Source organism: Tamandua tetradactyla, chromosome 6 (genome assembly GCF_023851605.1).
Source record: "Tamandua tetradactyla isolate mTamTet1 chromosome 6, mTamTet1.pri, whole genome shotgun sequence".
In the NCBI taxonomy this organism is placed as follows: domain Eukaryota; kingdom Metazoa; phylum Chordata; class Mammalia; order Pilosa; family Myrmecophagidae; genus Tamandua; species Tamandua tetradactyla.
Genome location: NC_135332.1, coordinates 16980928 through 17006335, shown reverse-complemented (window position 1 = coordinate 17006335; position 25408 = coordinate 16980928). Strand labels below are relative to the sequence as shown.

Sequence of the window (25408 nt, the reverse complement as noted above, 5' to 3'; positions counted from 1 at the left end):
GGACAAGAATTAAGAGGAGGTTTGGATGTTCTATTTGGCTTTTCTGGTTTTCTGTCTCTTGGGAACAATGAAATTATCTAAAATTGAGAATGTTGATGGACTGTGGACTTTGGGCCCTCTATATGATGCCTGATGAATGCAGGTGGCTGAAGGATGCGCTGATGGAGAAGTAGATTGGTGAACGATGGTGTGTACTTATGAACGAAGGTTGTGCTGCTACAAAAAGGAACAAAGTCATGAGGCATGCAACAATGTGAATGAGCATGTAGGACATTTGGTGAAACAAAATAAGCCAGAAACAAAAGAACAACAATGGTACGGTCACATTTAGAAAATGCTTATAAGAAAACAGGGGCCTAGATTGTAAACTTTTAGAGCAGACACATGAAGTCTGGAGTGATGATTATTATTTCTGGATTTTGAGAGGCTTTTTTATATATATGACCTGATATTTAGAGATAAGAATGAAGCCAAACAGTTTGAGGTTAAAGTAATTCACAACATAGCTGTAAGGAAGACAGTATCTATATTTTAGAACCACACATACTCTTTGAGACCATTGGGAGAAAGGTTTATTTGATCTGGAACTGAAATTTCCTGTAGTACATAATCTAATTCAACCTATCTATATAGCTCATTTGAACAACTGAAACACAGGGAGCCCAGAATAAGGAAGAGGTTCTTTAATCCTGTATAGATTCTTATAATGCCTGGATATATCCTAGAGTATATTAAGCAGATAATCAAAAAGTATTGGTGAAGTCCCCCAAGGGAGGGGAGAAAGAATATGAAACTATTAAACTTACCATCAGGGAATCCCCTGATACTGTGTTAAACTCTAGGGACACTCAAATCAATAGGTCATGCCCTTGATCATGAGGCTTACTCTTGTGAAGCTTATGTAGGTAGTGGAGAAGCTTAGACTACCTATAGGTATGCCTAAGAGTTACTTCTGGAGGACCTCTTTTGTTGCTCATATGTGGACTCCGTTTCTCTAAGCCCAATTCTGCAAGTGAAATCATTGCCCTCCCCACTACGTGGGATATGACATCCAGGGGTGAAAGTCCCTGGCAACATGGGAGATGACTCCCAGGGATGAATGCAGATCTGGTACCGTGGAATCAACAATTCCATCATGACCAAAATGGAGGAAAGAAGTGTAATTAATAAAGTATCAGTGGCAGAGAAAGTTCAAATAGAGTCGAGAGGCTACTCTGGAGGTTGCTCTTATGCAAGCTTCAGGTAGACCTCGCTACCTATCATAGCCTGCCAACCCTCAACCAGGACCATTCCAGCCAATCCTAAAGAACACCTAGGGCAATATATAAGATTCCACAAGGGTTCCATACACTAGAGAAACTTTCCAGAAACCTACAACCTCCAGATGGGTCCCTGGTCCAGGTAAGTCCTGAAACCTAGCCCAGCCTCTCCAAAACATCAGATAGTTCCATCTCCCTACCCCATATTAGTGACAGACCCTTCCAATATGAAAAAGTTAGAATGGCCATAGCCCAAACACTTCTAAAGAGAGGGATGGAACGATCAAGGTTAATGGTGGAGTTATACAGAGAAGATAGGATATGAATGCTGAATCATTAAACTGATATCTCTTTTAGTCTCCAGTATCTTAGAGCAATTAGAAGTAAAAACCTAAAATTGTGAAATTGTACCCCATGTCTAACTCTGAAATATGTTCTACAACTAATTGTGGTGCTGTGCTTTGAAACTTATAGCTTTTTTGTATATATGTTATTTTTCACAAAAAAAGAAAGAAAAAAAGTCAACTGTGATTATAAAAAAAATATTTAAGCCTTCTAGTCTCCTATAATCTAGAGCACCTAGAAGGAAAAATATGAGAGGATCATATGGTAGACCACGACAAACTCTAGGATCTGTCCTATAACTACTAGTTGAAAAGTGCTTTGAAAACTATTGCTCTTTAATTTCTTTGCTTGGTATATATATGTTATACTATACAATAAAAAAAATTTTTTTTAAATATATGAAAGAAAATGAGAAAGGCAAGGAGAAATGTAAAAAATCAACAATTAGAGATTTCAATACCTCTCAATAATTGAGAGAACAAGTAGATAGAAAGTCAATAAGGAAAGTATATAGATGACTTGAGCAACACTATCAACCAACTTGACCTAATTGACATATAAAAAACTTCACCCCAGATCAGCAGAATATATATTCTTTTTAAATGAACACATAATATTTAATCAAATAGATTATATTCTGGGCCACAAAACAGGTTTTGATATATGTAAAAGGATTCAAGTCATGCAATATATGACTTTTAACCACATGGAATTAAAATATAAATCAATAACCAAAAGATATCCGAAAAATCCCCAAATATCTGGAATCTATGCAACACATTTCTACGTAGCTCCATGGGTCAACAAAGAACTCAAAAGGAAAATAAGAAACTATTCTGAACTGATTAAAATTGAAAATATGTCAACATATGGGATGTTGCTAAAGTAGTATACAGTTACCACAACATCCACTTTGAGAAACTAGGAAGAGAAAAGTAAATTAGACCTTGATTAAGAAGAAGAAAGAAAATTATAAAGATCAAAGCAAAATTCAATGAAACAGAAAACAGAAAATTAGGGAAATCAGTGAAACCAAAAGATAGTTCTTAAAGAAGATCAATAAAATTTCTAAACCTCTAGCCAGACTGATGAAGAAAAAGACAGAAGACACAGATTACCCATATCAGGGATGAAAGTAGTGAAATCACTATAGATCCTACAGGCATTAAAGGGATAAGAGAATATTATAAAATACTTTATAACGATAAATTCGATTCCAGATGAAATGGACAAAATCCTTGAAGGACAAACTACTTAAATTTACTCAAGTATAAATATGCAGCCTAAATAGTCCTGTTAAATAAGGTGAATGTGTAGTTAACCACCACCCCCAAAAAGAAAACACCAAGCCCAGATGGCTTCACTTGTGAATTCTACCAACATAAAAGAAGTAATGATACCAATTCAGCACAAACCCTCAGAAAATTGAATAGGAGGGAAAACTTTTTAACTCATATATAAGTCCACCTTTCAAACTGCACAAAGTCATTACAAGAAAATTACAGCTCAACATCCTTCATTTAATATAGATGGAAAAATTCTAAATAAAAATTTAGCAAATCTGGTGGGGATTAAGGCAATTCAGAACATAGGGGTAAGGAAGACACTGTCTATAATATAGAACTTCATCTACTCTTTGAGACCAAAGAACCTAAATTTTCGGTAGCACATAATCTAACTCAACCTGTCTGGATAGATCATTTAAACAATTCAAACACAGGGAGCCCAGGATAAGAATCCTGTTTAGCTTAATGCAATGCCTGGATACATTCCAGAATATATTAAGCAGATAATCGAAAAGTATTGGCAAAGTCCCTTGAGGGATGGGAGAAAAATTATGGAACTGTTAAACTTTACCACTGAGGAAACCCCAATACTGTATCAAATATTAGAAACACCCAAAAGAATAGGCCACACTCTTGATCTTAAGGCTTCACTCTTGTGAAGCTTATGTGTGTGGCAGAGCAGCTTAGCCTACCTAAAGGTATGCCTAAGAGTTACTTCCAGAGGACCTCTTGTTGCTCAGATGTGCCTCTCTCTGTCTCTCTAAGCCCAACTCTGCAAGCAAAACCATTGCCCTCCACCTTACATAGGGCATGACATCCAGGGGTGAAAGTTTCCCAGGAGGTGTGGGAGATGACACTTCAGGGATGAGCCTGGCCCTGGCACCGTGGGACCAACAATGCCTTCCTGACCAAAAGAGGGAATAGAAGTGTAACAAATAAGGTATCGGTGGCTGAGAGAGTTCAAACAGAGTCAAGAGGCTACTCTGGAGGTCACTCTTACGCATGCTTCAGTTAGACATTGCTTCCTATCATCTAGACATTGCTACATATCATAACTTGCCAAACACCAACCAAAACCATTCCTGTCAATCCCAAAGAACACCTAGGGTGATATATAAGATTGTACAAAGGTTCCATGCACTAGGGTAACTTTCCAGAAACTTACATCCTCCAGATGGTTCCCTGGACCAGATAAGTTCTGAAACACAGAGGGGTCAGCCTCTCTTAGAACATCAACTAGTTCCACCCCCCATACCATATTATCGACAGTCCCTTCCTGTTGGAAAAGTTAGAATGGCCATAGCCTAAATACCCCTAAAGTGGGGGATAGAAAGATCAAAGGTGATGGTGGAGTTATACAGAGGAGGTAGGCTTTAACAAATGAGCATGATTGCTGAATCATATGATATTTCTTTTAGTCTCCAGTGTCTTGGAGTAGCTAGAAGTAAAAACCTAAAATTGTTGGATTATAACCCATACCAAACTCTGAAATCTGTTCTACAACTAATTGTTGTGATGTGCTTTGAAATTTATTGGTTTTTTTTGTATATATGTTATTTTTTGCAAAAAAATTTTTTTAAAAATATTTTTAGCAAATCAAATTCAACAATATATAAAAAGATAATACAATATATAAAAAGATAATACAATATGACAAAGCAGGGTTTATCCCAGGGATGCAAGGCTTGTTTCATATAAGAAATCAATGCAATTTGCCATATTCACAAACTAAAAGAAGAAAAACATATGTTCATCTCATAGATGCAGGGAAAACATTTGAAAAAACCTAATATCCACTCTTGGAAAAAAATCTCAGCAAATCAGGAATAGAAGGGGACTTCATTAAAGTGATAAATGACAGCTACAAAAAACCTACAGCTGGGGCTGTGAGGGTAGCTCAGCGGTAGAATTCTCTCCTGCCCTGCCCGAGATCCGGTTCGATTCCCAGCCCATGCACTTCCCAAACAAACAAACGAAAAACCAAACCAACCAACAAACAAAATCAATAAATAAAAAATGAAATGTGACCCCTGCCATACAGCATACAAAAGAAAAAAAAACAAAACCAAAAACCTACAGCTAACTTTAGACACAACAGTGAAAACCAAAATGCTTTCCTTTCAAGGTCAGGAACGAGGCAAGAATATCTGCTTTTACCGCTTTTGGTCAACATTGTATTGGAGGTTATAGCCAGAGCAAAAAGGCAAGAGAAATAAATTAAAGGTCTACAGAAAAGTGAGAAGTAAAACTTTTTGTAGAAAATCTGATGAAATCTTAAAAAAGATACCAGACCAGCCCCCCGGGCAGCGGGCGAAGCGGCAGTGGCAGGCAGCCGGGCTTGGCTAAGGCGGCAGGCAGCCGGGCTTGGCTAAGGCGGCAGGCAGCCGGGCTTGGCTAAGGCGGCAGGCAGCCGGGCTTGGCTAAGGCGGCAGGCAGCCGGGCTTGGCTAAGGCGGCAGGCAGCCGGGCTTGGCTAAGGCGGCAGGCAGCCGGGCTTGGCTAAGGCGGCAGGCAGCCGGGCTTGGCTAAGGCGGCAGGCAGCCGGGCTTGGCTAAGGCGGCAGGCAGCCGGGCTTGGCTAAGGCGGCAGGCAGCCGGGCTTGGCTAAGGCGGCAGGCAGCCGGGCTTGGCTAAGGCGGCAGGCAGCCGGGCTTGGCTAAGGCGGCAGGCAGCCGGGCTTGGCTAAGGCGGCAGGCAGCCGGGCTTGGCTAAGGCGGCAGGCAGCCGGGCTTGGCTAAGGCGGCAGGCAGCCGGGCTTGGCTAAGGCTCCCGGCGCCCTGGGCCGCAGCTCCCGGGACGCGCCCGCTCCGACGCCAAGATGCCTCGCGGAAGCTGGGCTGGGCTGAAGGGGTGGGGAGGAAGGAACCACAGCGAGGCTGCCGGCTAAACCTGATCCTGCCAAAGTGGAAACAAAGCCAAAAAAAAAGAAAAGTGGGAAAGGATAAGTCTACAGACAAAAAAGTACAACCAAAAGGGAAAAATGGAACAAAGAGTAAACAAGCTTAAGTGGCTAACCAAGAAACAAAACACAATTTACCTGAAGAAAATGGAGTAATTAAAAATGAGATGAAGCTGGGGAGAAAGGGGCCAAGTCTGATTAATGTCGTATACCATCCATGTCTTACCAGTGGTCCCAGTTTCTCCTGTCTTGTACGATCCAGGGGAATATTTTTATCAACTAGTTTGTAAATGCAAGTTTTTTAGTAGCTCTAGAAGAAATTTTTTAAGTGTAAAAGCTTTTCTTTTTAAAAGAGGGGAAATCATTTGCTGGTTGTTTATTTTCTGGTACAACCAGAAAAAAATGGGATATTGAATTCTGGGAGGCTTTGACTGTCTTGGATGTCAACTTAACATTCCGTAGGGTGTGTGTGTGGGGGGGTGGTGGCAGTTTTGTACCCTATAATAAAATGCAGACTAAATTATGATTTGGAATCATATTCATGCACTGAATGTGTATTGAATATTGTTATTTAATTCTATTCTCATATTGTTGTTGTTTTTGTTTTTAGTAAAATTGTTGCTTAAAACTGCTCCCTGATCTTTGCTCTCCCTGCCAGAACTGTGTGTACTCTGTAATATCCTTGGCTGTGATCATCTAGTTTTCCTGATAACTTTGCTATATGCTGTGAAAGACTGGAAATGTGAGTTTGTAATGTGTTTGATAATAAATTGTGAATTGGTGGAAATTATGATGTAACAGCTTATCAATGTTTGAAGATATCGGTGCTTGATTTCTTCTTAAGGAAAACTTGCCTCCAAATTTAAGCTGGAAAGTCACTGGAATAACCTTAGAAAAGAATTATAGCTACATAGCTTTTTAGATTTTGGTACATACATTAAGACTGCTGTACAAATAGTTCATAATGTCTGCATGCTGATCTTCAGAACAACCCATCAAATCTCAGTTATGAAAGAAAAAAGATATTAGAATTAATAAGTGAGTTTAGCAAGGTGCCAGGATACAAGCTCAATGTACAAAGATTAATTGTATCTCTAATAGTAGCAATGAACAATCAGAAATTGTGAAAAAAAGTATTATTTATAATAGCATCAAACCATAAAATACCTAGGGATAAATCTGACAAAGATATGAACACACTGAAAACTACAAAACATTGATGAGAGCTATTAAAACCTAAATAAATGGAGAGGCATAACATGTTCATTAGTCAGAAGATTCTGACGCCAGTTCTCCCCATATGGATCTATGGATTCCATGTAATCCTAGCAGGCTTTTCTGTAAAAACTGACAAGCTCATTCTAAAATTCATGTGGAAATTCAAAGGACCTATTAGCCAAATCACCCACCTTTGAAAAACAGCAATAAAGTTGGAAGACTAGCACTACCTGATTTTGAAACTATACTTGTGGTACTGTCATAAAGGTTGACAAACAGATCAAAGGAACGGAATATAAAGTCCAGATGTGGATCCACACATACATGGAGAACTGATTGTCAGTAAAGATTCAAAAGCAGCTCCATGGAGAAAGAACATTCTTTTCAACAATCGGTGCTCAAACAACTAAATAGCTACATGCAAAAAAGTGAACTTCAATCCATGCCATACACACGAAAAATGTATTTAAATTGTATCACGGATGTAAATGGAAAACCTAAAACTATAAAACTCTTAGAAAAACTCATAGGAGAAAATCCTTGTGACCTGGAGTTATGCGAAGTTTTCTTACCGAAAGCATGATCCATTATAGAAAAAAAAATGATCAAGTGGACATCATCAAAATTAAAAACTTCTGCCCTGCAGAGTCACTGTTAAAAGAATGAGAAGACAAGCTACTGAATGGGAGGAAATATTTGCAAAGTACACATCAAATAAAGCATTTGTTTCCAAACTACATAAAGAACTCTTAAAACAATCTTAAAATAGTCGAAAGATTTGAGGCTATATAAATGGTGAACAAGCATATGAAAAGATTCTCAACATCATTAATCTTTAGGGAAATGCAAATTAGTTACAATGAGATACTACCACACACCCATTAGATTATCTAAAATTAAAAAGACAGCACAGCAAGAGTTGGCAAAGACATGGAGAAAATGGAGCTCGAACAGTGCCAGTGGGGATGTAAAATGGTACAATCTCTTTGGAAAAAGAGTTTGACAGTTTCTTGAAAAGTTAGATATACACCTACCATATGATCTAGCCGTTCTGCTTCTGGTTATTTACCCAAAGGAAATGAAAGTATGTTGTCTATACAAAGAGTTGCACACAAATTTTCATAGATGCTTTATTTCTAATAGACAAAAATTGGAAACAATCCAAATGTCTATCAATAGGTTAATATATAAATTATGGTAAATCCATATAATGAAATACTATTCAGACATAAAAATAAATAAACTGTTGATACACATATCTGCATGGATGGCTTTTAAAACAATCATGTTGAGTGAGAAAGTCAGTCAAAAAAGAACAGACTGTTTGAATCCATTTAAATAAAATTCTAGAAAATGCAAACTAATCTATAGTAACAAAGCAGATCAGTGGTTACACGAGGAATGAGAGGGGCAAGAAGGGGCAGGAGAAAGGAAATACAAAGTGATGTGGGTACACTTTTTTAAGTGATGCTTATGTTCATTATTTTATTATTTTAATTTTGATGGCATCATGCTGTATACATATGTGAAAACTAATTATTGCAGGTCAATTATCCACCCAAAAGATGTTTTAAAATAAATTATTTCATTGGGACAAAGTAAGAGCTATACAAATGTAAAACTTTTGGAAGAAAATATAGGAGAAAATCCTTGTGGCCTTGGGCTAGAGATTCCTTAGGTAAAACATACCAGAAAGCACAAACTATATAAGGAAAAAAATGCTAATCAGACTTCATCAAAATTAAAAACTTATGCTCTTCAACATATACTTTTAAGAGAATGATAAGACAAGCCACAGCTTGGGAGGAATATTTGTTTCTTTCTCTCAGACATGCATTTGAGAGAAAGAACTTATATCTAGAAAATACAAAAAGCACTCTTATAACTCAATAATACGATGAAGTATCCTATTTTACAAAGGGCAACAGATTTGAACAGCACTTCATTAAAGAAGATAAAGATGGTAAATAAGCACATGCACAGATACTCAACACCATCAGCTATTAGAGAAATGCAAGTTAAAACCAAGATGTGATATTATAACACATCTACTAGGCAGGCTGATTTTTTTTTAAGACTGAAATGAAATGATCAGATGCCTATGTGGGGCAACTGCAACTTGCATACACTGCTGGTGGGAATGCAAAATCAAACAGCCCCTTTGGAAAACAGTTTAGCAGTTTCTAATAAAATGAAATATGGATTCAGCAAATGATATAGCAAATCTACTCTTACGTATTTATTCCCAACCACTTGTCTGATTTCTTGTCCCTATGGTTTTGCTTTTGCCAGAATGTCTTATAAGTGAAATCATTAGGTAAGCAGCTCTTTTGTGTTTTGCTCGTTTCACCTGTAACATTTTATGTTTGGCCTCTTTCACTTAGCATAATTCTTGTGAGATTCATCTGTGTTGTTGCATATATCAGTAATTCACTTCTTTTTATTGCTAAGTAGCATTACAGTTGTATGGATACACTATAACTTGTTTATCCATGTATCAGTGATGAGCATTTTGGGTTTGTTTCCAGGTTTTTGGCCATTATGAATTAAAACTGCTAAACACACATACACATTATTGTGTAAACAAAGGCTTTCATTTCTTGGGAGGGGCTTTTTTAAGGTGACAAAATGTTCTACTTCGTGATTGCAGAAGTGGTTACATAACTATACATATAACTATACAAAAGGCATCAAACTGTACATTTAAAAAGAGTGATTATTATTATATGTAAATTTTACCTCAATAAATCTGACTTGTAAAATTATAAAAACAAACCTAAAAAACAACTTCAAGAAATCTAAGAAAAAATGACATACAATTTTTCCAACTCGAGTGTCATCATGAGGATGTTCTCAACTGTTGTCAGTGACACTTGTGTTGTTCCCATGTCTCTGAAAGAGAAAGTCCAAATGTTCACAATATGAATCTAAACACAAAAATCCTGTACTTAAGAAACAAGTCAGCTCAAGGGTTTATTTTTTCCATAGAAAACAATTCCAGAGAATTCTTATTGTTGAAATGTAATTTTATTTACATAATCAAATCAATGACCTTGGCACTGAATAGAAGAATGTATAGTCTTTTACCATTATCGTTATCCTACTTATTCTCTATTGTATATTGTATTCATCTCTCCCAATTCCTTGCTCCTATTAAATAGTGTGTACACTTTATTCCTCTTTACCTTCTAAGTTAAGTGATATTTCCATACGTCTATATGTACCATATACACATGGGTTCTTCAACACGGCTCTTGTCTCCTGCTGGTTGTCTTGTCTACTATACATTCTTTCTTAAGCCTTTTCATTGACAATAATTTTTTTCCAATAACCCAGTTAAAATTAACGACTTTTTTTTAGCTGAAATGTAAAATACTTAATTTTTGATGAACATAAAAGAACAGAAATCACCTCATGACTGATAAGATATTTGCAATACTTACAAATATTTTAATGCTGGCAATATAAGAAGAGATGAATCTTCAACAACTGTCAGAGGATTATGATTGAGAATTCTGAAAAAAATGCAATGAAATTAGAACTGTCTGCATTTTCAATAACTTCCATGAAAGTTTATGTTCATATTATTCGTATGGAGTTTATAGGTTAAAAATAAAATCATTTTCTGCCTTTACCTATAAATCACCCTTAGAATCCACAAAGCATTCTTCCCTTGGGAACTACGTAGGTCACTAAAATATAAAGTGGAGAAGAGAAAGAGGAAAAAAGGTGGATAGCAAAGAAAAACATCTGCCAAAGGATTTTTAGGTTGAAAAATCCTAGAAGTGACTATGCTGGTAGGAAGCCCTTGCTATAGGAAATACTATTTCTAGTGTATTCCAGGTGCTTTCCTCTCTCAATCTTTAGAACTTTAAAAACGTTCACAGCTTAATCCACCCAATTAATCAATTCCTTGGCTTTGGAGCCCAAGGAGAAAGGGATAACTCAAAAAAGAGGAACTGGTGAAAGCCACAGCTCCCATCACATACTCTCATGTGTATTCTTGTCATTAATGCCCTTGTTACACGGCATGTAATCACCTGATCACTTGTCAGTCCCCTAGATTATCAGAGACCACACGTCATTATCACTGTCATCTCTGTGCCTGGCATAATTCCTGATGTTTTAATAAATATTGAGTAAATATATAACATTTTGTTTCTAAATTAGTAAAATGAATAAATTCATTTTTTACACAAATTTCTATTCCAAAATGCTAATATCTATTTTCTTCTCAATTCTCAAAGGAAAGAAAAAGCAGAAAAGAAAAGAAACAAAGAGAAAGGAAAATATGCCCTTAGAGTTTATCTCTACTAAAGAATCATTAGGGTACTTCTGTAGACCATCAAAAAAAAATAGTAATTATTACAGCTATTATCTATTGGCTACCAGGCATTGTTAATCAGCACTTCACATTTAATCTTCACCATAACCTTATGTGGTAGATATTACTATTATACCACTTTACAGATGAGGAAACGGAGGCACAGAGAGGTTATATAACTTGTCCTAGGTCACCAAGCTAGTAAGGAGCAGAGCTCGGATTTGAACTCAGTTCTGTCTGGTTCCAAAACCTGTATAAAGAAGACAGGGTTTTAAATAGCTGTTACTTTAACCTTAATTTTGAGGATACTAAATATAGAAATACCTTTTCAAACTTCATCTACCCAATAAGGAGAGCCTCGTGAAAATTACATTTTATGTTTTGATTTATTTTCCCTAATTATCTCCCACAATTAAATATTTAATTAGTCCATGATCATTGAGACTTTAGAAATGTAAAACCATATTATAGGTTATGTTGGTGAAAATGGAATAAAGACTCTGAAAATTCACCCCTCCATAAATGCAATGAAAAATCTGGCAAAAATTGTCAGAATCAACTCTTTCATAAGCTAGAAATGTAAAGGTTTGCAGTAACCCAAGAAGCGTTGATTCAAGAAAATGGCTGGATTCCATAAGAACACTGCATTTTGTAGTGTTTTAACTTACCCTAAGACTCATTCCCTGCTCTCCAGGCTCAGCAGTAGCCTTGAAAAATCACAGCCCACATGCAGGCACTGGAGGGAGCATAATGCAGGTGGAGCTCTTTCAAAGCCTAATTCTCAAATATTTGTCATTAATTGACCTAGCTGGTGATTCATTGGAAGACTCCAATAGAAGGGTTTGTCTTCATTTAACCTGACTTGTAGCTGCCTCGTGCCTAAAGCCTCTCCCAAGAGTGCATTTTTTAAAATAAATAATCACAGGTAAGTGCTTTAACTTCACAGCTGCGAGAGGCAATGGACAATAGGGCAAACAATAGTCTAACCAAAAAGCTTGCAAGGAAAAACCAAGACATGACGTATCTATGGGAGATTTGAAAATCTGGGACATATTCCTGGGACTCTAGAAGACCACCATGTGCAATCTAGAACAGCTGTGAGCATGCTTACAAAATACTTGAGAAAGTCTTCAGTTTTAACTTTGAGACTCTGCACAAGCAGGAAGTGAAGGCTAAGGCAGAGTGGTACACTGTCTGCCTGGTGTTGATGGCAAGCCCCATTTGCACACAGAGCTCCTTGGCAAAGACTGGGAGACTTTTGAGGAAATCTCAGTTCAATCATTAGCTGACCACCAAGATAAGAGAATAAAGATTCCAGTTACCATACACAGCAAAGAAAGATTTTACAAAAGTAGTTCAGAAAAGTCATTAAACAACTACTACAACAAGGAAAGACAACACCAAACCCAGGAGAGGAGAGAATCTGATTTGCAGAGTTGCAACATTATACAATTTTAAATGTCCCATTTTCAGCAAAAATTTACAAGACATGCAAAGAAACAAGAAAGTATGGCCCATAAAAGGCAAAAAGTAACCAAAAGAAACTGTCCTGAGGAAATCCAGACATTGAGCTTACTAGACAAAGACTTAAAATCAGCTATTTTAAATATGTTCAAAGAGATGAAGGAAGCCTTGTCTAAAGAACTAAAAGAAAGTAAGAAAATGATGTTTCATCAAATATAGAAATGGAATTGAGTAGAAATTCTGGAGCCGAAAAGTACAACTGAAGTGAAACAGTCATTTGAGGGGCTTGTTAGCAGATTTGACCAAGCAGAAGAAAGAATCAGCAAACTTGAAGATAGATAACTGAGATTATGCAGACTAAAGAAAAGAAAGAAACAAGAATGAAAAGAAAAGAACAGAGCCCCAGAGACCTATGGGACATCATCAAGTATACTAATATACTCATAATAGAAACCCAGAGGAGAGGAGAGAGAGAAAAAGGGGCAAAAAGAAATGGCCAAAAATCTTCCTAAATTTGATGCAAAGCATTAATCTACACATCCAAAGAGCTCAAGGAATTCCAAGGCAAATAAACTCAAAGATATATACATCTAGACACATCATGACCAAACTTTCAAAAAGCAAAGATAAAATCAAAAGCAGCAAAAGAGAAGTGACTCATCACATAGGAGGAACCTCAATAAAATTAACCACCAACTTTTCATCAGAAACCATGGAGGCCAGGAGGCAATGAGGTGACAAAACTCTAAAGAAGAAATCTTCTCAAACAAGAATGCTATGTCTGGCAAAACTGTCCTTCAAAAATGAAGGAGAGAGAGGGAGAAGATGGCGGCTTAGTAAGACGCGCGGGTCTTAGTTCCTCCTCCAGAACAGCAACTAAAGAAACAGAAACAATATGAAACAGCTCCCAGAGCCACGACAGAGACCAAAAAGACAGCGTACCCCATTCTGGAACGGCTGAACGGGCAGGGAGAATCCGCTGCAGTGAGATACCCGAGGGGCGCGCGCTTTCCCAGCCGGGGCGGCTGGCGACTGGGGTCCCCTCCACGCACGTGGCTCCCCGGTCTGACTGGGAACGTTGGATAGCGGGGCCCTCCTGCCATGCTTGGCGTCTCGGGCCAGCTGGGCAATTTGGACCGGCACTCCCCTAAGCCGCAGCGGCCGGCGACCCCCCCTCCACGCGCGGTTTCCCGGGCCGACTGCGAGATTCGGATTGGCAAGTTAAAGGAGCCACAGCATCTTTTACTGGTGGGACCCGCAGAAAGACGAGCGCCACGAGCGCCACCTACTGGGCAGGAAAAGAAAAACAGAGCCCAGAGATTTCACAGAAAAACCTTTCAACCAGCCGGGTCCCACACCCAGGGAAATCTGATCAAATGCCCAGACACCAGCAGAAAATAATGGGTGACGCTCAGAAAATTGAAGATATGGCCCAGTCAAAGGAACAAACCAATAGTTCAAATGAGATACAGGAGCTGAGACAACTAATGCTGAATATACGAACAGAAATGGAAAAACTCTTCAAAAACCAAATCAATAAATTGAGGGAGGACATGAAGAAGACATGGGCTGAACAAAAAGAAGAAATAGAAAATCTGAAAAAACAAATCACAGAACTTAAGGGAGTGAAGGACAAAGAAGAAAAAATGGAAAAAACAATGGATACCTACAATGGTAGATCTAAAGAGACAGAAGCTACAATTAGTGAACTGGAGGATGGAATATCTGAATTCCAAAAAGAAACAGAAACTATAGGGAAAAGAATGGAAAAACTTGAGCAGGGGATCAGGGAACTGAATGACAATATGAAGCGCACAAATATACGTGTTGTGGGTGTCCCAGAAGGAGAAGAGAAGGGAAAAGGAGGAGAAAAACTAATGGAAGAAATTATCACGGAAAATTTCCCAACTCTTATGAAAGACCTAAATTTACAGATCCAAGAAGTGCAGCACACCCCAAAGAATATAGACCCAAATAGGCGTTCTCCAAGACACTTACTAGTTAGAATGTCAGAGGTCAAAGAGAAAGAGAGGATCTTGAAAGCAGCAAGAGAAAAACAATCCATCACATACAAGGGAAACCCAATAAGACTATGTGTAGATTTCTCAGCAGAAACCATGGAAGCTAGAAGACAGTGGGACGATATATTTAAATTACTAAAAGAGAAAAACTGCCAACCAAGACTTCTATATCCAGCAAAATTGTCCTTCAAAAATGAAGGAGAAATTAAAACATTTATAGACAAAAAGTCACTGAGAGAATTTGTGATCAAGAGACCAGCTCTGCAAGAAATACTAAAGGGAGCACTAGAGTCAGATATGAAAAGACAGAAGAGAGAGGTATGGAGTAAAGTGTAGAAAGAAGGAAAATCAGATATGATATATATAATACAAAAGCCAAAATGGTAGAGGAAAATATTATCCTAACAGTAATAACACTAAAAGTTAATGGACTGAATTTCCCAATCAAAAGACATAGACTGGCAGAATGGATTACGACCCAGCAATACCACTGCTAGGTATCTACTCAAAGGACTTAAGGGCAAAGACACAGACGGACATTTGCACACCAGTGTTTACAGCAGCATTATCTATAATTGCAAAGAGATGGAAACAGCCAAAATGTCCATCAACAGACGAGTGGCTAAACAAACTGTGGCGTATACCTACGATGGAATATTATGCAGCTTTAAGACAGACTAAACTTATAAGCATGTAATAACATGGATGGACCTAGAGAACATTATGCTGAGTGAGTCTAGCCAAAAACTAAAGGACAAATACTGTATGGTCCCACTGATGTGAACCGACATTCGAGAATCAGCTTGGAATATATCATTGGTAACAGAGACCAGCAGGAGTTAGAAACAGGGTAAGATAATGGGTAACTGGAGCTGAAGGGATACAGACTGTGCAACAGGACTAGATACAAAAACTCAAAAATGGATAGCACAATAATACCTAAGTGTAATGTAACTAGGTTGGAACACTGAATGAAGCTGCACCTGAAATATAGTTTTTTGTTTGTCTGTTTGTTTGTTTGTATCTTTTGTTTTTGTTTATTTTCTTTTTCCTTTTTATATATATATACTTTTTTATTAGTATTATTATTTTAATTTTCTTCTCTATATTAACATTCTATATCTTTTTCTGCTGTTTTGCTAGTTCTTTTCCTAAATCGATGCAAATGTACTAAGAAATGATGATCATACATCTATGTGATGATACTAAGAATTACTGAGTGCATGTGTAGAATGGAATGTTTCCTAAATGTTGTGTTAATTTCTTTTCTTTTTTTTGATTAATAAAAAAAATTAAAAAAAAAAAAGATTCACCAGACATTTTACCTGGAAAAAAAAAAAAAAGAATATCCCGTTTCCTTAAATAAACAAAATACATTTTACTAAAAAAAAAAGGAGAAATTAAGAAATTTATTCCTAGATAAACAAAATCTGAGTTTATGGCTAGGACACCTCCCTACAAGATATGCTAAAGGGTTTCTTTCAGGCTAAATTGAAGGACAGAGGATAGTAACTCGAATCCACAAGAAGAAATAAAGGGCACCAGTAAAGGTAACTATATAAATATGAAAGACGAATGAATATATATTTTGTATATACCTCCTTTTCCCCTCCTCCTATCAGGTTTAAAAGATAACTGCATAAAGCAGCAATGATCCTGCTTTATTATTATCTATACTGATGCGCTCACAATGTATTTTGTGGACGATAACAGTATAAAGAAGGGAGGCAGAGTGGATCTATACAGGAGCCAAGTTTTTATACTACTGAAATTAAGTTGGTATTCACCCAAATGTGAATGTTATACATTAAAATGTTAAAGATAATTCTCAGGGCAACCACTAAGAGAATAACTAAAATAACATAAATAATTAGGGAACTAAAATAGTATACTAGAAACTATTTTATACAAAAAAAGAAGGTAGCCAGGGAGAAATAGAGGAAGACATAAGGTAAATGGATAAAGAATAGCAAAATGGCAGATGTAAATCCTACTTTATCAGTAAATACATTAGCTATAAATGTATTAAACTTTCCAATTAAAAGGTAGAAATTGGCAGAATGGATTTTAAAACTACCAATCCTACTATATACTGTCTACAAAAGATTCACTTTAGCTCCAAAGACACAAATAGATTGAAATTAAAAGGATGGAAAAAGATATACAATGTGAGTAGTAACAAAAAGGGAGCAAGAGTAGCTACACTAATAATAGAAAAAATAGACTTTAATACAAAAATCGTTTCAAGAGGACAAAGGTGGACATTTTATAATAACAAGAGGATCAATCCATCAAGAAGATAAAATAATTATATATGCATTTAACAACAGAGCCCCAAAATCTATGAAGCAAAAACTGACAAAACTGAAAGGAGAAAAGGACAGTGCAACAATAATAGCTATATTCCATTTTTAATAATGGATGGAACAACTAGACAGAAGATCAACAGAAGTGATAGATTATAAGGGAATACTGTGAACAATCGTATGCCAATAAATAAGATAACCTAGATGTAATTGACATATACCTAGAAATACAAACTACTGAAACTGACTCAAGAAGAACTAGAAAATCTGAATAGGTTTTTTTTTTTGGCATTAAAGCCTTTAGGATCATCACTGGGATCTGCAAGTAAGCTCCTCCACCTCTGCATTTCCCCACTGCCCACTCCACCCCACCCCCCACCCCCAGCGATTAAGAATATATAGTCAAAACAATTTAGCAAAGTTTGTTATCCCTCCCCCACTCTTACCTCAGTTCCCCAACCCTCCACACTCTTTCTTAACAGCTCATCTATGGCCTTGCACCCATCAGTTTTATGTCTCTTCTCAACTAGACAGCTCTTTCTCACCTGACTAGTTGACTCACTAGTATTGCTAGGGAATCAAAATATGAGACCATTCTATTTTGTCCTATTTTCTCCTATCTTTAGAGCATTTTTTTCCTTCACCAAGGTTTTACCTGGGCAAAGAAAAGAAAGAGTGGGGACTGACTCAACAGCTCAAGTTTGAAGGAATTTGCAGTATCTTTTTTCCACAAACCAAATGATACTAATGGTTTTAGAATCACAATGAACATTGCACTAAAGATCATGTCCATTTCTGATTCAATCTCCTTGTTTTATAGATAAACTAAGGTGCAGTAGAATTGAAGAATATGTTTAGGGTCCCACAGCTAGCTAATGAATTTATAGGTCCCATCTTTATGGGAATAAAATGTGGCAACTTAGCTTTAAGGCCTGCCCCAGAGCCAAAGTTTAAGAAATGTTGTTCCCAATTATTTTGTAAAGTATATATTGGAAGAGGAGAGCATAAATATTTTTTTTCATAAGCCTTTTGCTTAGAACAATGGGACAGACTAAAGGTAGCTCACAAAATAAGGGAACATTGCTTACCTGTCATTTTTTTTTCTCCAAATTCTTCTATACAGGTCCAGACAGATGGGCTACGTTTCCTTTCTATTAACTGAGGAGACAGAGAAGAGTTGAGGACTGAAATATGTCATCACTATTCTGAGTGTACTGAAATCCTAACAGCTTCAGCTGAAAAAAATGTCCAAAGCAGGCAATGAAAATAAATTTTAAATAGGACAAACTCTAAAACTATCCATGCTAGAATCACAAGAGAGGCAGGGAAAACTGGTTCCTTAGAGAAGGTAGCCAAAGAAATAAGCAGAATGAGCCAGATCCTATTCCAGGATGTTTGAAAGTACTTGGGGTTGGAGCAACCCCTTTCCTTTACTCATCCACATAGGTCCGGGAGTCACAAGAACATGACCCCCCGTGAGAAACTCCTCAACACAAGACCTCTAACAGAATCACATCAACTCCTTCTCAGGGGCAAAGTCTAAAGAATCTGAAATGCTGAGCCTTTATTTAATTCAAATTTCTGAGAATAACCTTGAAAAAGACTCTCTGGTTAGGTTATATAAAGAAGTGAGAACAGTGGAAGAAGGAAGGGCCCCGGAGTCAGGCAGACCTGGGTTTGAATTCTCGCTCTGCTGCTTTCTGCTGAAGTGATTTGAGTATTGAACGTCTCTGAGCCTTATACCACTTACCTCACCAGGTAGTTAGAGAACTACCTGAAAGAGCATGTGCAAAGCACAGCACGGGGATGGGCACAGAGAAGATGCTCAGCAGTAATGAAGTCATATGTACACTGACCAGTAAGCAGAGATCTTGGAAGTGCCCAGAGATGCCATGGCCAGGCACTCCAGGAGCATGAGATGCTTATAGAGAAATGGAGTTGTCTGCCCTCAAGGCCCTATTTAAGTAACAAATCGACTTCAAGATACAATGAACAAAAACCAGAATTGTTGTCATTCAGCTATTAGAAGAGAATGCAGAGGTGCAGAGAACATTACATGCAAAACTCTTAAATGGCTGTGCTCCTTATTAATAATGGTGTGAACTCAAACAAGTTACCCAAGGTCTCTGAGTTTCAATTTCCTCACCTGCAAATCGAGACACTGACATCCTTAACATGAGAGTTGTTGGGAAAATGAAAGTACGGGAAATACAGTATGAGCTAACAAGTTTGGGCACTTCCTATGTGCCAAGCACTATTAAAAGAGCTTTATGCACACTATCTTACTTCGTATGATAAGTACTTAGTATAGTGCCTGGAATAAAATAAGTACTTAACAAATACAAGTTTAAAGAAATGTTATAAGGTAGAGGAATAACTACCAAGCTTCAGAGAGAAGAGACGTTACCTTTTATACAGGTGGGAAGAATAAGATGCAGTTGGGAGAAGAGAAGTATAATACTTTCTGGGTATGATAATCTTAACACTTCTGAAATACTACAAGTTCAACAGCCATTCTAAATCACTCCAAAGGACAGACTCACGTTATTTTCATCTTTAATGTTATGCCTTTCTGAATCTGAGAAGCTGCCAGGATTCCAGTACATACCAAACAGTGATGACAACACCCTGATATGTATAATCTTTTGTACATCTACAGTCATCTAAAGCTAGTAGCCTTGGGGGTGTTAGGGCATCTCTGTGAACGCAGCTCTGTGTCTTCACAGGGTGGCCACACCTCCCACACTGATATCCTCAACAGTGGGGGAAATAATTCAATAGGGATATGGCTTGGCTTTCTCATTTATTCTAAGTGCATATATTCTTGGCACTATGTTGATATACCACAGGCAAGCCAGCCCATGAATGTGTTATATCTGAATAAGGTATATAGCCTTTGTACATTGTACAGTCCTTCCGTTTTTAAATCATGGAGCTTGTATTTTTAGAATCAATAAACTGACTAAAAGAAAACTTTTAAAAAATAAGCCATCAGTCTGGACCTGTGTAGGAGAATGTAGGAGAAGCACTTTAAAGTCAGGAAAAAAAAGCATACTTAACATTTAGGATAATCAACCACTGCTGATTCTCCATAGTGTATTTCATTCCTGATTTCATCTGAAACAGGTATGATTACTACTACCATTCAGAGAATGGTATTTTACTAATAAGCTCTTGGCATATTTTTGAAGTGGATTTCAGATGCAAGAAAGACTGACTCTTACCACCTTTGTAACTCATTCAATCGGTGTTTGTCAATAAAGCTTATGCTTCGTTCAAGACATTTACTGGGTTACAATTACCTGGGATCCGGGGGTGAATTCAGGTTTTATGGGGCCTGCAGCTTATATCTTACATAATTTGGGAAATACTCTCTAAGAAAAAAAGCATAGAATTATGAATACAAAAATTGCTAGGGCCCCTCCCAGGACCTTGGAAGGGGCCTATGCCAGTGAGGGGCCCTGAACCCTAAAGCGTAAACTTGTTTTTAAAACATTTTTATTAATTAAAAAAAAATTAACAAACAAAACATTAAGATATCATTCCATTCTACATATAAATCAGTAATTCTTAATATCATCACATAGTTGCATATTCATTATTTCTTAGAACATTTGCATTGATTTAGAAAAAGAAATAAAAAGACAACAGAAAAAGAAATAAAATGATAATAGAGAAAAAAAAGATTATACATACCATACCCCTTACCCCTCGCTTTCATTTACCACCAGCATTTCAAACTAAATTTATTTTAACATTTGCTCCCCCCTATTATTTATTTTTATTCCATATGTTCTACTCTTCTGTTGATACAGTAGCTAAAAGGAGCATCAGACACAAGGTTTTCACATTCACAGAGTCTCATTCTGAAAACTATATCATTGTTCAATCATCATCAAGAAACATGGCTACTGGAACACAGCTCTACATTTTCAGGCAGTTCCCTCCAGCCTCTCCGCTACATCTTGAACAACAAGGTGATATCTACTTACTGCATAAGAATAACCTCCAGGATAACCTCTCAACTCTGTTTGGAATCTCTCAGCCATTGACACTTAGTCTCATTTCACTCTTCCCCCTTTGGCTGAGAAGGTTCTCTCAATCCCTTGATGTTAATTCTCAGCTCATTCTAGGATTTCTGTCCCATGTTGCCAGGAAGGTCCACACCCCTGGGAGTCATGTCCCACGCAGAGAGAGGGAGGGTGGTGAGACTGCTCGTCACGTTGGCTGGAGAGAGAGGCCACATCTGAGCAACAAAAGAGGCTCTCTTGGGGGTGACTCTTAGGCCTAAATTTTAAGTAGACTTGACCTATCCTTTGTGGGGTTAAGTTTCATATGAACAAACCCCAAGACTGGGGGCTCAGCCTATAGCTTTGGTTGTCCACACTGCTTGTGAGAATATCAAGAATTCAACTTGGGGAAGTTGAATTTCTCCCCACTCTCACCATTCCCCGAAGGGGGCTTGCAAATACTTTTGCAGTCACTGATCAAATCACTCTGGGATTCATCGGGGCATCACTCTGGACAAACCAACAAAATCTCATGTCCTACCTGAGATTCCAAGTACTTATGACATTCAACCAAACTATCTACATGAGTTATATTAGGAAATGCTCTAGTCAAAATATAAATTTTGTAACAAATAAACATTTTTTGCTTTAGTCTCACACATAAGGTGACATTTTAAAGTATTAATTATCATCTATTTTCAGCACCCTGCAATAATGACATTCCTTTGTTCTTCCTCATGCAAAAACATTTTTTAAATTTTTACATTGTACATTTCACTATTATTATACACTCTAGGCATTCCTAGATTATACCATCTCGATCTTTAACATCTATCTGTCTTTCTGATTTCATTTATGTCCCCAGCCCTCCTCCCTCTATCATTCTCACATGCAGCTTCATTCAGTGTTTTAACATAATTACATTACAGTTAGGTAGTATTGTGCTGTCCTTTTCTGAGCTTTTGTATCCAGTCTTGTTGCACAGTCTGTATCCCTTCAGCTCCAATTACCCAATATCTTACCCTATTTCTATCTCCTGGTGGTCTCTGTTACCAACGAAATATTCCAAGTTTATTCACTAATGTCAGTTCATATCAGTGAGACCATACAGTATTTGTCCTTTAGTTTTTGGCTAGTCTCACTCAGCATACTGTTCTCAAGGTCCATCCATGTTGTTACATACTTCATAAGTTTATTCTGTCTTAAAGCTGCATAATATTCCATCGTATGTGTATACCACGGTTTGTTTAGCCACTCGTCTGTTGATGGACATTTTGGCTGTTGCCATCTCTTTGCAATTGTAAATTAGGCTGCTATAAATATTGGTGTGCAAGTGTCTGTTTGTGTCTTTGCCCTTAAGTCCTTTGAGTAGATACCTAGCAATGGTATTGCTGGGTCATATGGCAATTCTATATTCAACTTTTTGAGGAACCGCCAAACTGCCTTCCACAGCGGTTACACCATTTGACATTCCCACCAACAGTGATAAGTGTACCTCTTTCTCCACATCCTCTCCAGCACTTGTCATTTTCTGTTTTGTTGATAATGGCCATTCTGGTGGGTGTGAGATGATATCTCATTGTGGTTTTGATTTGCATTTCTCTAATGGCCAGGGACGTTGAGCATCTCTTCATGTGCCTTTGGCCATTTGTATTTCCTCTTCTGAGAAGTGACTGTTCAAGTCTTTTTCCCATTTTGTAACTGGATTGGCCGTCTTTTTGTTGTTGAGTCAGCTGGGACCTTTTAACCATCTTTTTACAATTTTTCTTTTAATGCAGGGAAAAATATTGTTTTAACTTATACATAAATACCCCAGTACTGTGTCATATAGGTCATAAAATGACAATTCCAGGGGTGGCATCTTTCTCTTGGCAACTTGCCGGTGGAAGACATGCAGTGAGGCTTATGTCTCACCTATGGAAAATGTTTCCTGAAGCAAATTAGTTTTGTCTGTTTGAAAAATTCAACCAAAAACAAAGAAGGAGCCACACACTTAAGGTATTGTGACTATTGTGCCAATTTTTAAAAGTAAGTATGAATTAGTTTTAGGGGTGTGGCTCTTTTTAAATTACATGATATGAGCATTAATATATTTCCTGCACCAGCTAGCTCTAATTCTTTCATTATTGTTTAGCAAATGCCTTTTTCTGTTGCTGAAGTTGAACAAAGAAACCTGAGATAGTCAAGTTGGCTTCTCCTCTCTCAACTTTTAGTGTGAATCTTTTCTAACCCACCAACCACTCCTGCCCTTGTCATCCCCCTACCCTGTCACCCTGCTGCACAGATCCTAGCAGGGGTCTTGTATGTTTTCCTATCAACATCCATCTCTTCCTTCCAGTCTGAAAGTTTCTTGGAGACAGTTTCTATCCTATTCTTCTTTGTATCCTCAGTACTTAGTACAGTGTCTGGCACACATTGATGTGCCAGCAGCACTTATGGAGTAATTTTTAATGAATTCATTACAGTTTTTTCCATAAATTTTCATTAAAATTTATTAAATGATGCAATAACAACAGAATTCTTTATTCACAATAGCATTATTTAACATCAATAAGCAAATAGCATCATACAGCAATATTAACGTGCATAAATGTATTTTAAATTTCTCAGAATATATCTCCCTTTGTATAAATTGCTCACACTACAAATACAAACAGCAATGCAGGTGAACAAAGTGATGTTCAATCCATTTTGAAAATAAATTGTAACCTCAAACACTGCAAGCTTTCTCCTGAAGAACCATATTTCTTAATTTTACCCTTGCATAATCTTTCATATACACACATCTCAGACGCAACTTCATGAGGAACCGTACAAATAAAACCCACAAATGACAAAGGAAAAATATAACAGATAACGTCTGAAGAAATGTATCATCATCACTGCTCAGCAATATAAAGTTTCAGTGATGATGCACATACTAAAAAATTGCACACAATTCACTATACAAATATAATACATCAGACAACTATGTAGGACTTAAAAACAGATATAAGGCATTATACTGGATTTTAGCATTTTGAAGTTCTTACACATAGCTTTTATCTGTAGTAAGAAACTTAAAAAGATTTTAGTCTATAGTGAAATGCCAGGGAGAAATTTTAATAAAAATTAAAATTTTAATTAAAATTTAATTAAATTACAGAGGCCACTACTGTAATTTTCTTTCGTACAGGGAATGCTTTGTTCTTAGGCAGCATACTACCATACAAATACTAGAAAATTTTAAATTCACACCAACAATTAATGGCTTAAGTTGATTGTGAATTTGTGGATTCTGCAAATGGATCTGTACCACCCAGTTCATGTGTTAAGCCCATATGAACTCCATTTTAAAATACAGAATAAAAATTGCATTATATAAACTACAAAAATTGCTTTTAATTACTACAGGCTATGTGAAATACACACGAGAAGGGGGGAGGAGGTTCTTTAAATCCTTGAGTCAAATAAATTCATTATATTAAAACAGCTCACTTTGCTTTTTAAACTTACCACATTACACGAACACTTAAATGAGTTTTATGACCAAGTTAACGTATATATACTTTTCACATTATGTGCTTTTCACATTTATTAATATAAGTAAAACACTGATTATTTTTCTATTAAATAAAAGTACTCAGGATAACAAATTTATTGTGTACAGCATGGGAAATATGGATAATGAAGGAAACTGAATTGGCTTTTGCTTCTATAGTGATCAGTATGATCAGAGGATTCCTTTACTTATTTTCTTCTACTAATTAAATGTAAAGTAAAACCCCATCATCTGATCTGAGCCATTAAGAAAATTCACAATCTCTTTTCCTTCACAACAGTAATCATCCTGAATTATTATAAATTACTAATATCACAGATTTGCCAGAATTGGGATTGACATTAAAACATGGAGACATTTTTGGATGGTGTTACAGTGAAAAGTGGCTTAAAACCCGAAAGAAAATAAAGCCAAGTTAAACTCCATTTTTGCTTTGTGCTGTGTGATCTTCAAGTCATTCTAATTTGCAGATTCCTAAAAATCAATTTGAAACAGATTGTGTTAAATTATGTATAACCAAAGCCTCACTATACCAATGAGGTCACAGAGTTCCAGGCCAACAACTACTTCTTTTTTCCTTCACAGTTGGGCAACCCAATGGGTTGTTTGAGAAAAGCAGAGTGGGACATGTGAACTGGTGGCCACCAAGAAGCGCTGTTCCTTGGCCACCTCCCTGTATTGAGATCCCTTTCAAGTGGAAACAAATATCAAAATGAAGATTTCCAGAGAACTTCTTT

General features: G+C 37.1%; 1 protein-coding gene across 1 annotated transcript in view; it reads right to left on the bottom strand.

Moving 5' to 3' along the window:
* LOC143687178 (uncharacterized) overlaps positions 1-25408 on the bottom strand; it is a 98279-nt gene that overhangs the window by 39586 nt on the left and 33285 nt on the right. Inside the window, exons 6-7 of the mRNA XM_077163910.1 lie at positions 10449-10520; positions 9823-9897 (exon numbers count right to left, since the gene is read on the bottom strand). Coding sequence (XP_077020025.1) covers positions 9823-9897; positions 10449-10520 — 147 coding nt within the window. The remainder of the gene's footprint in view (positions 1-9822; positions 9898-10448; positions 10521-25408) is intronic.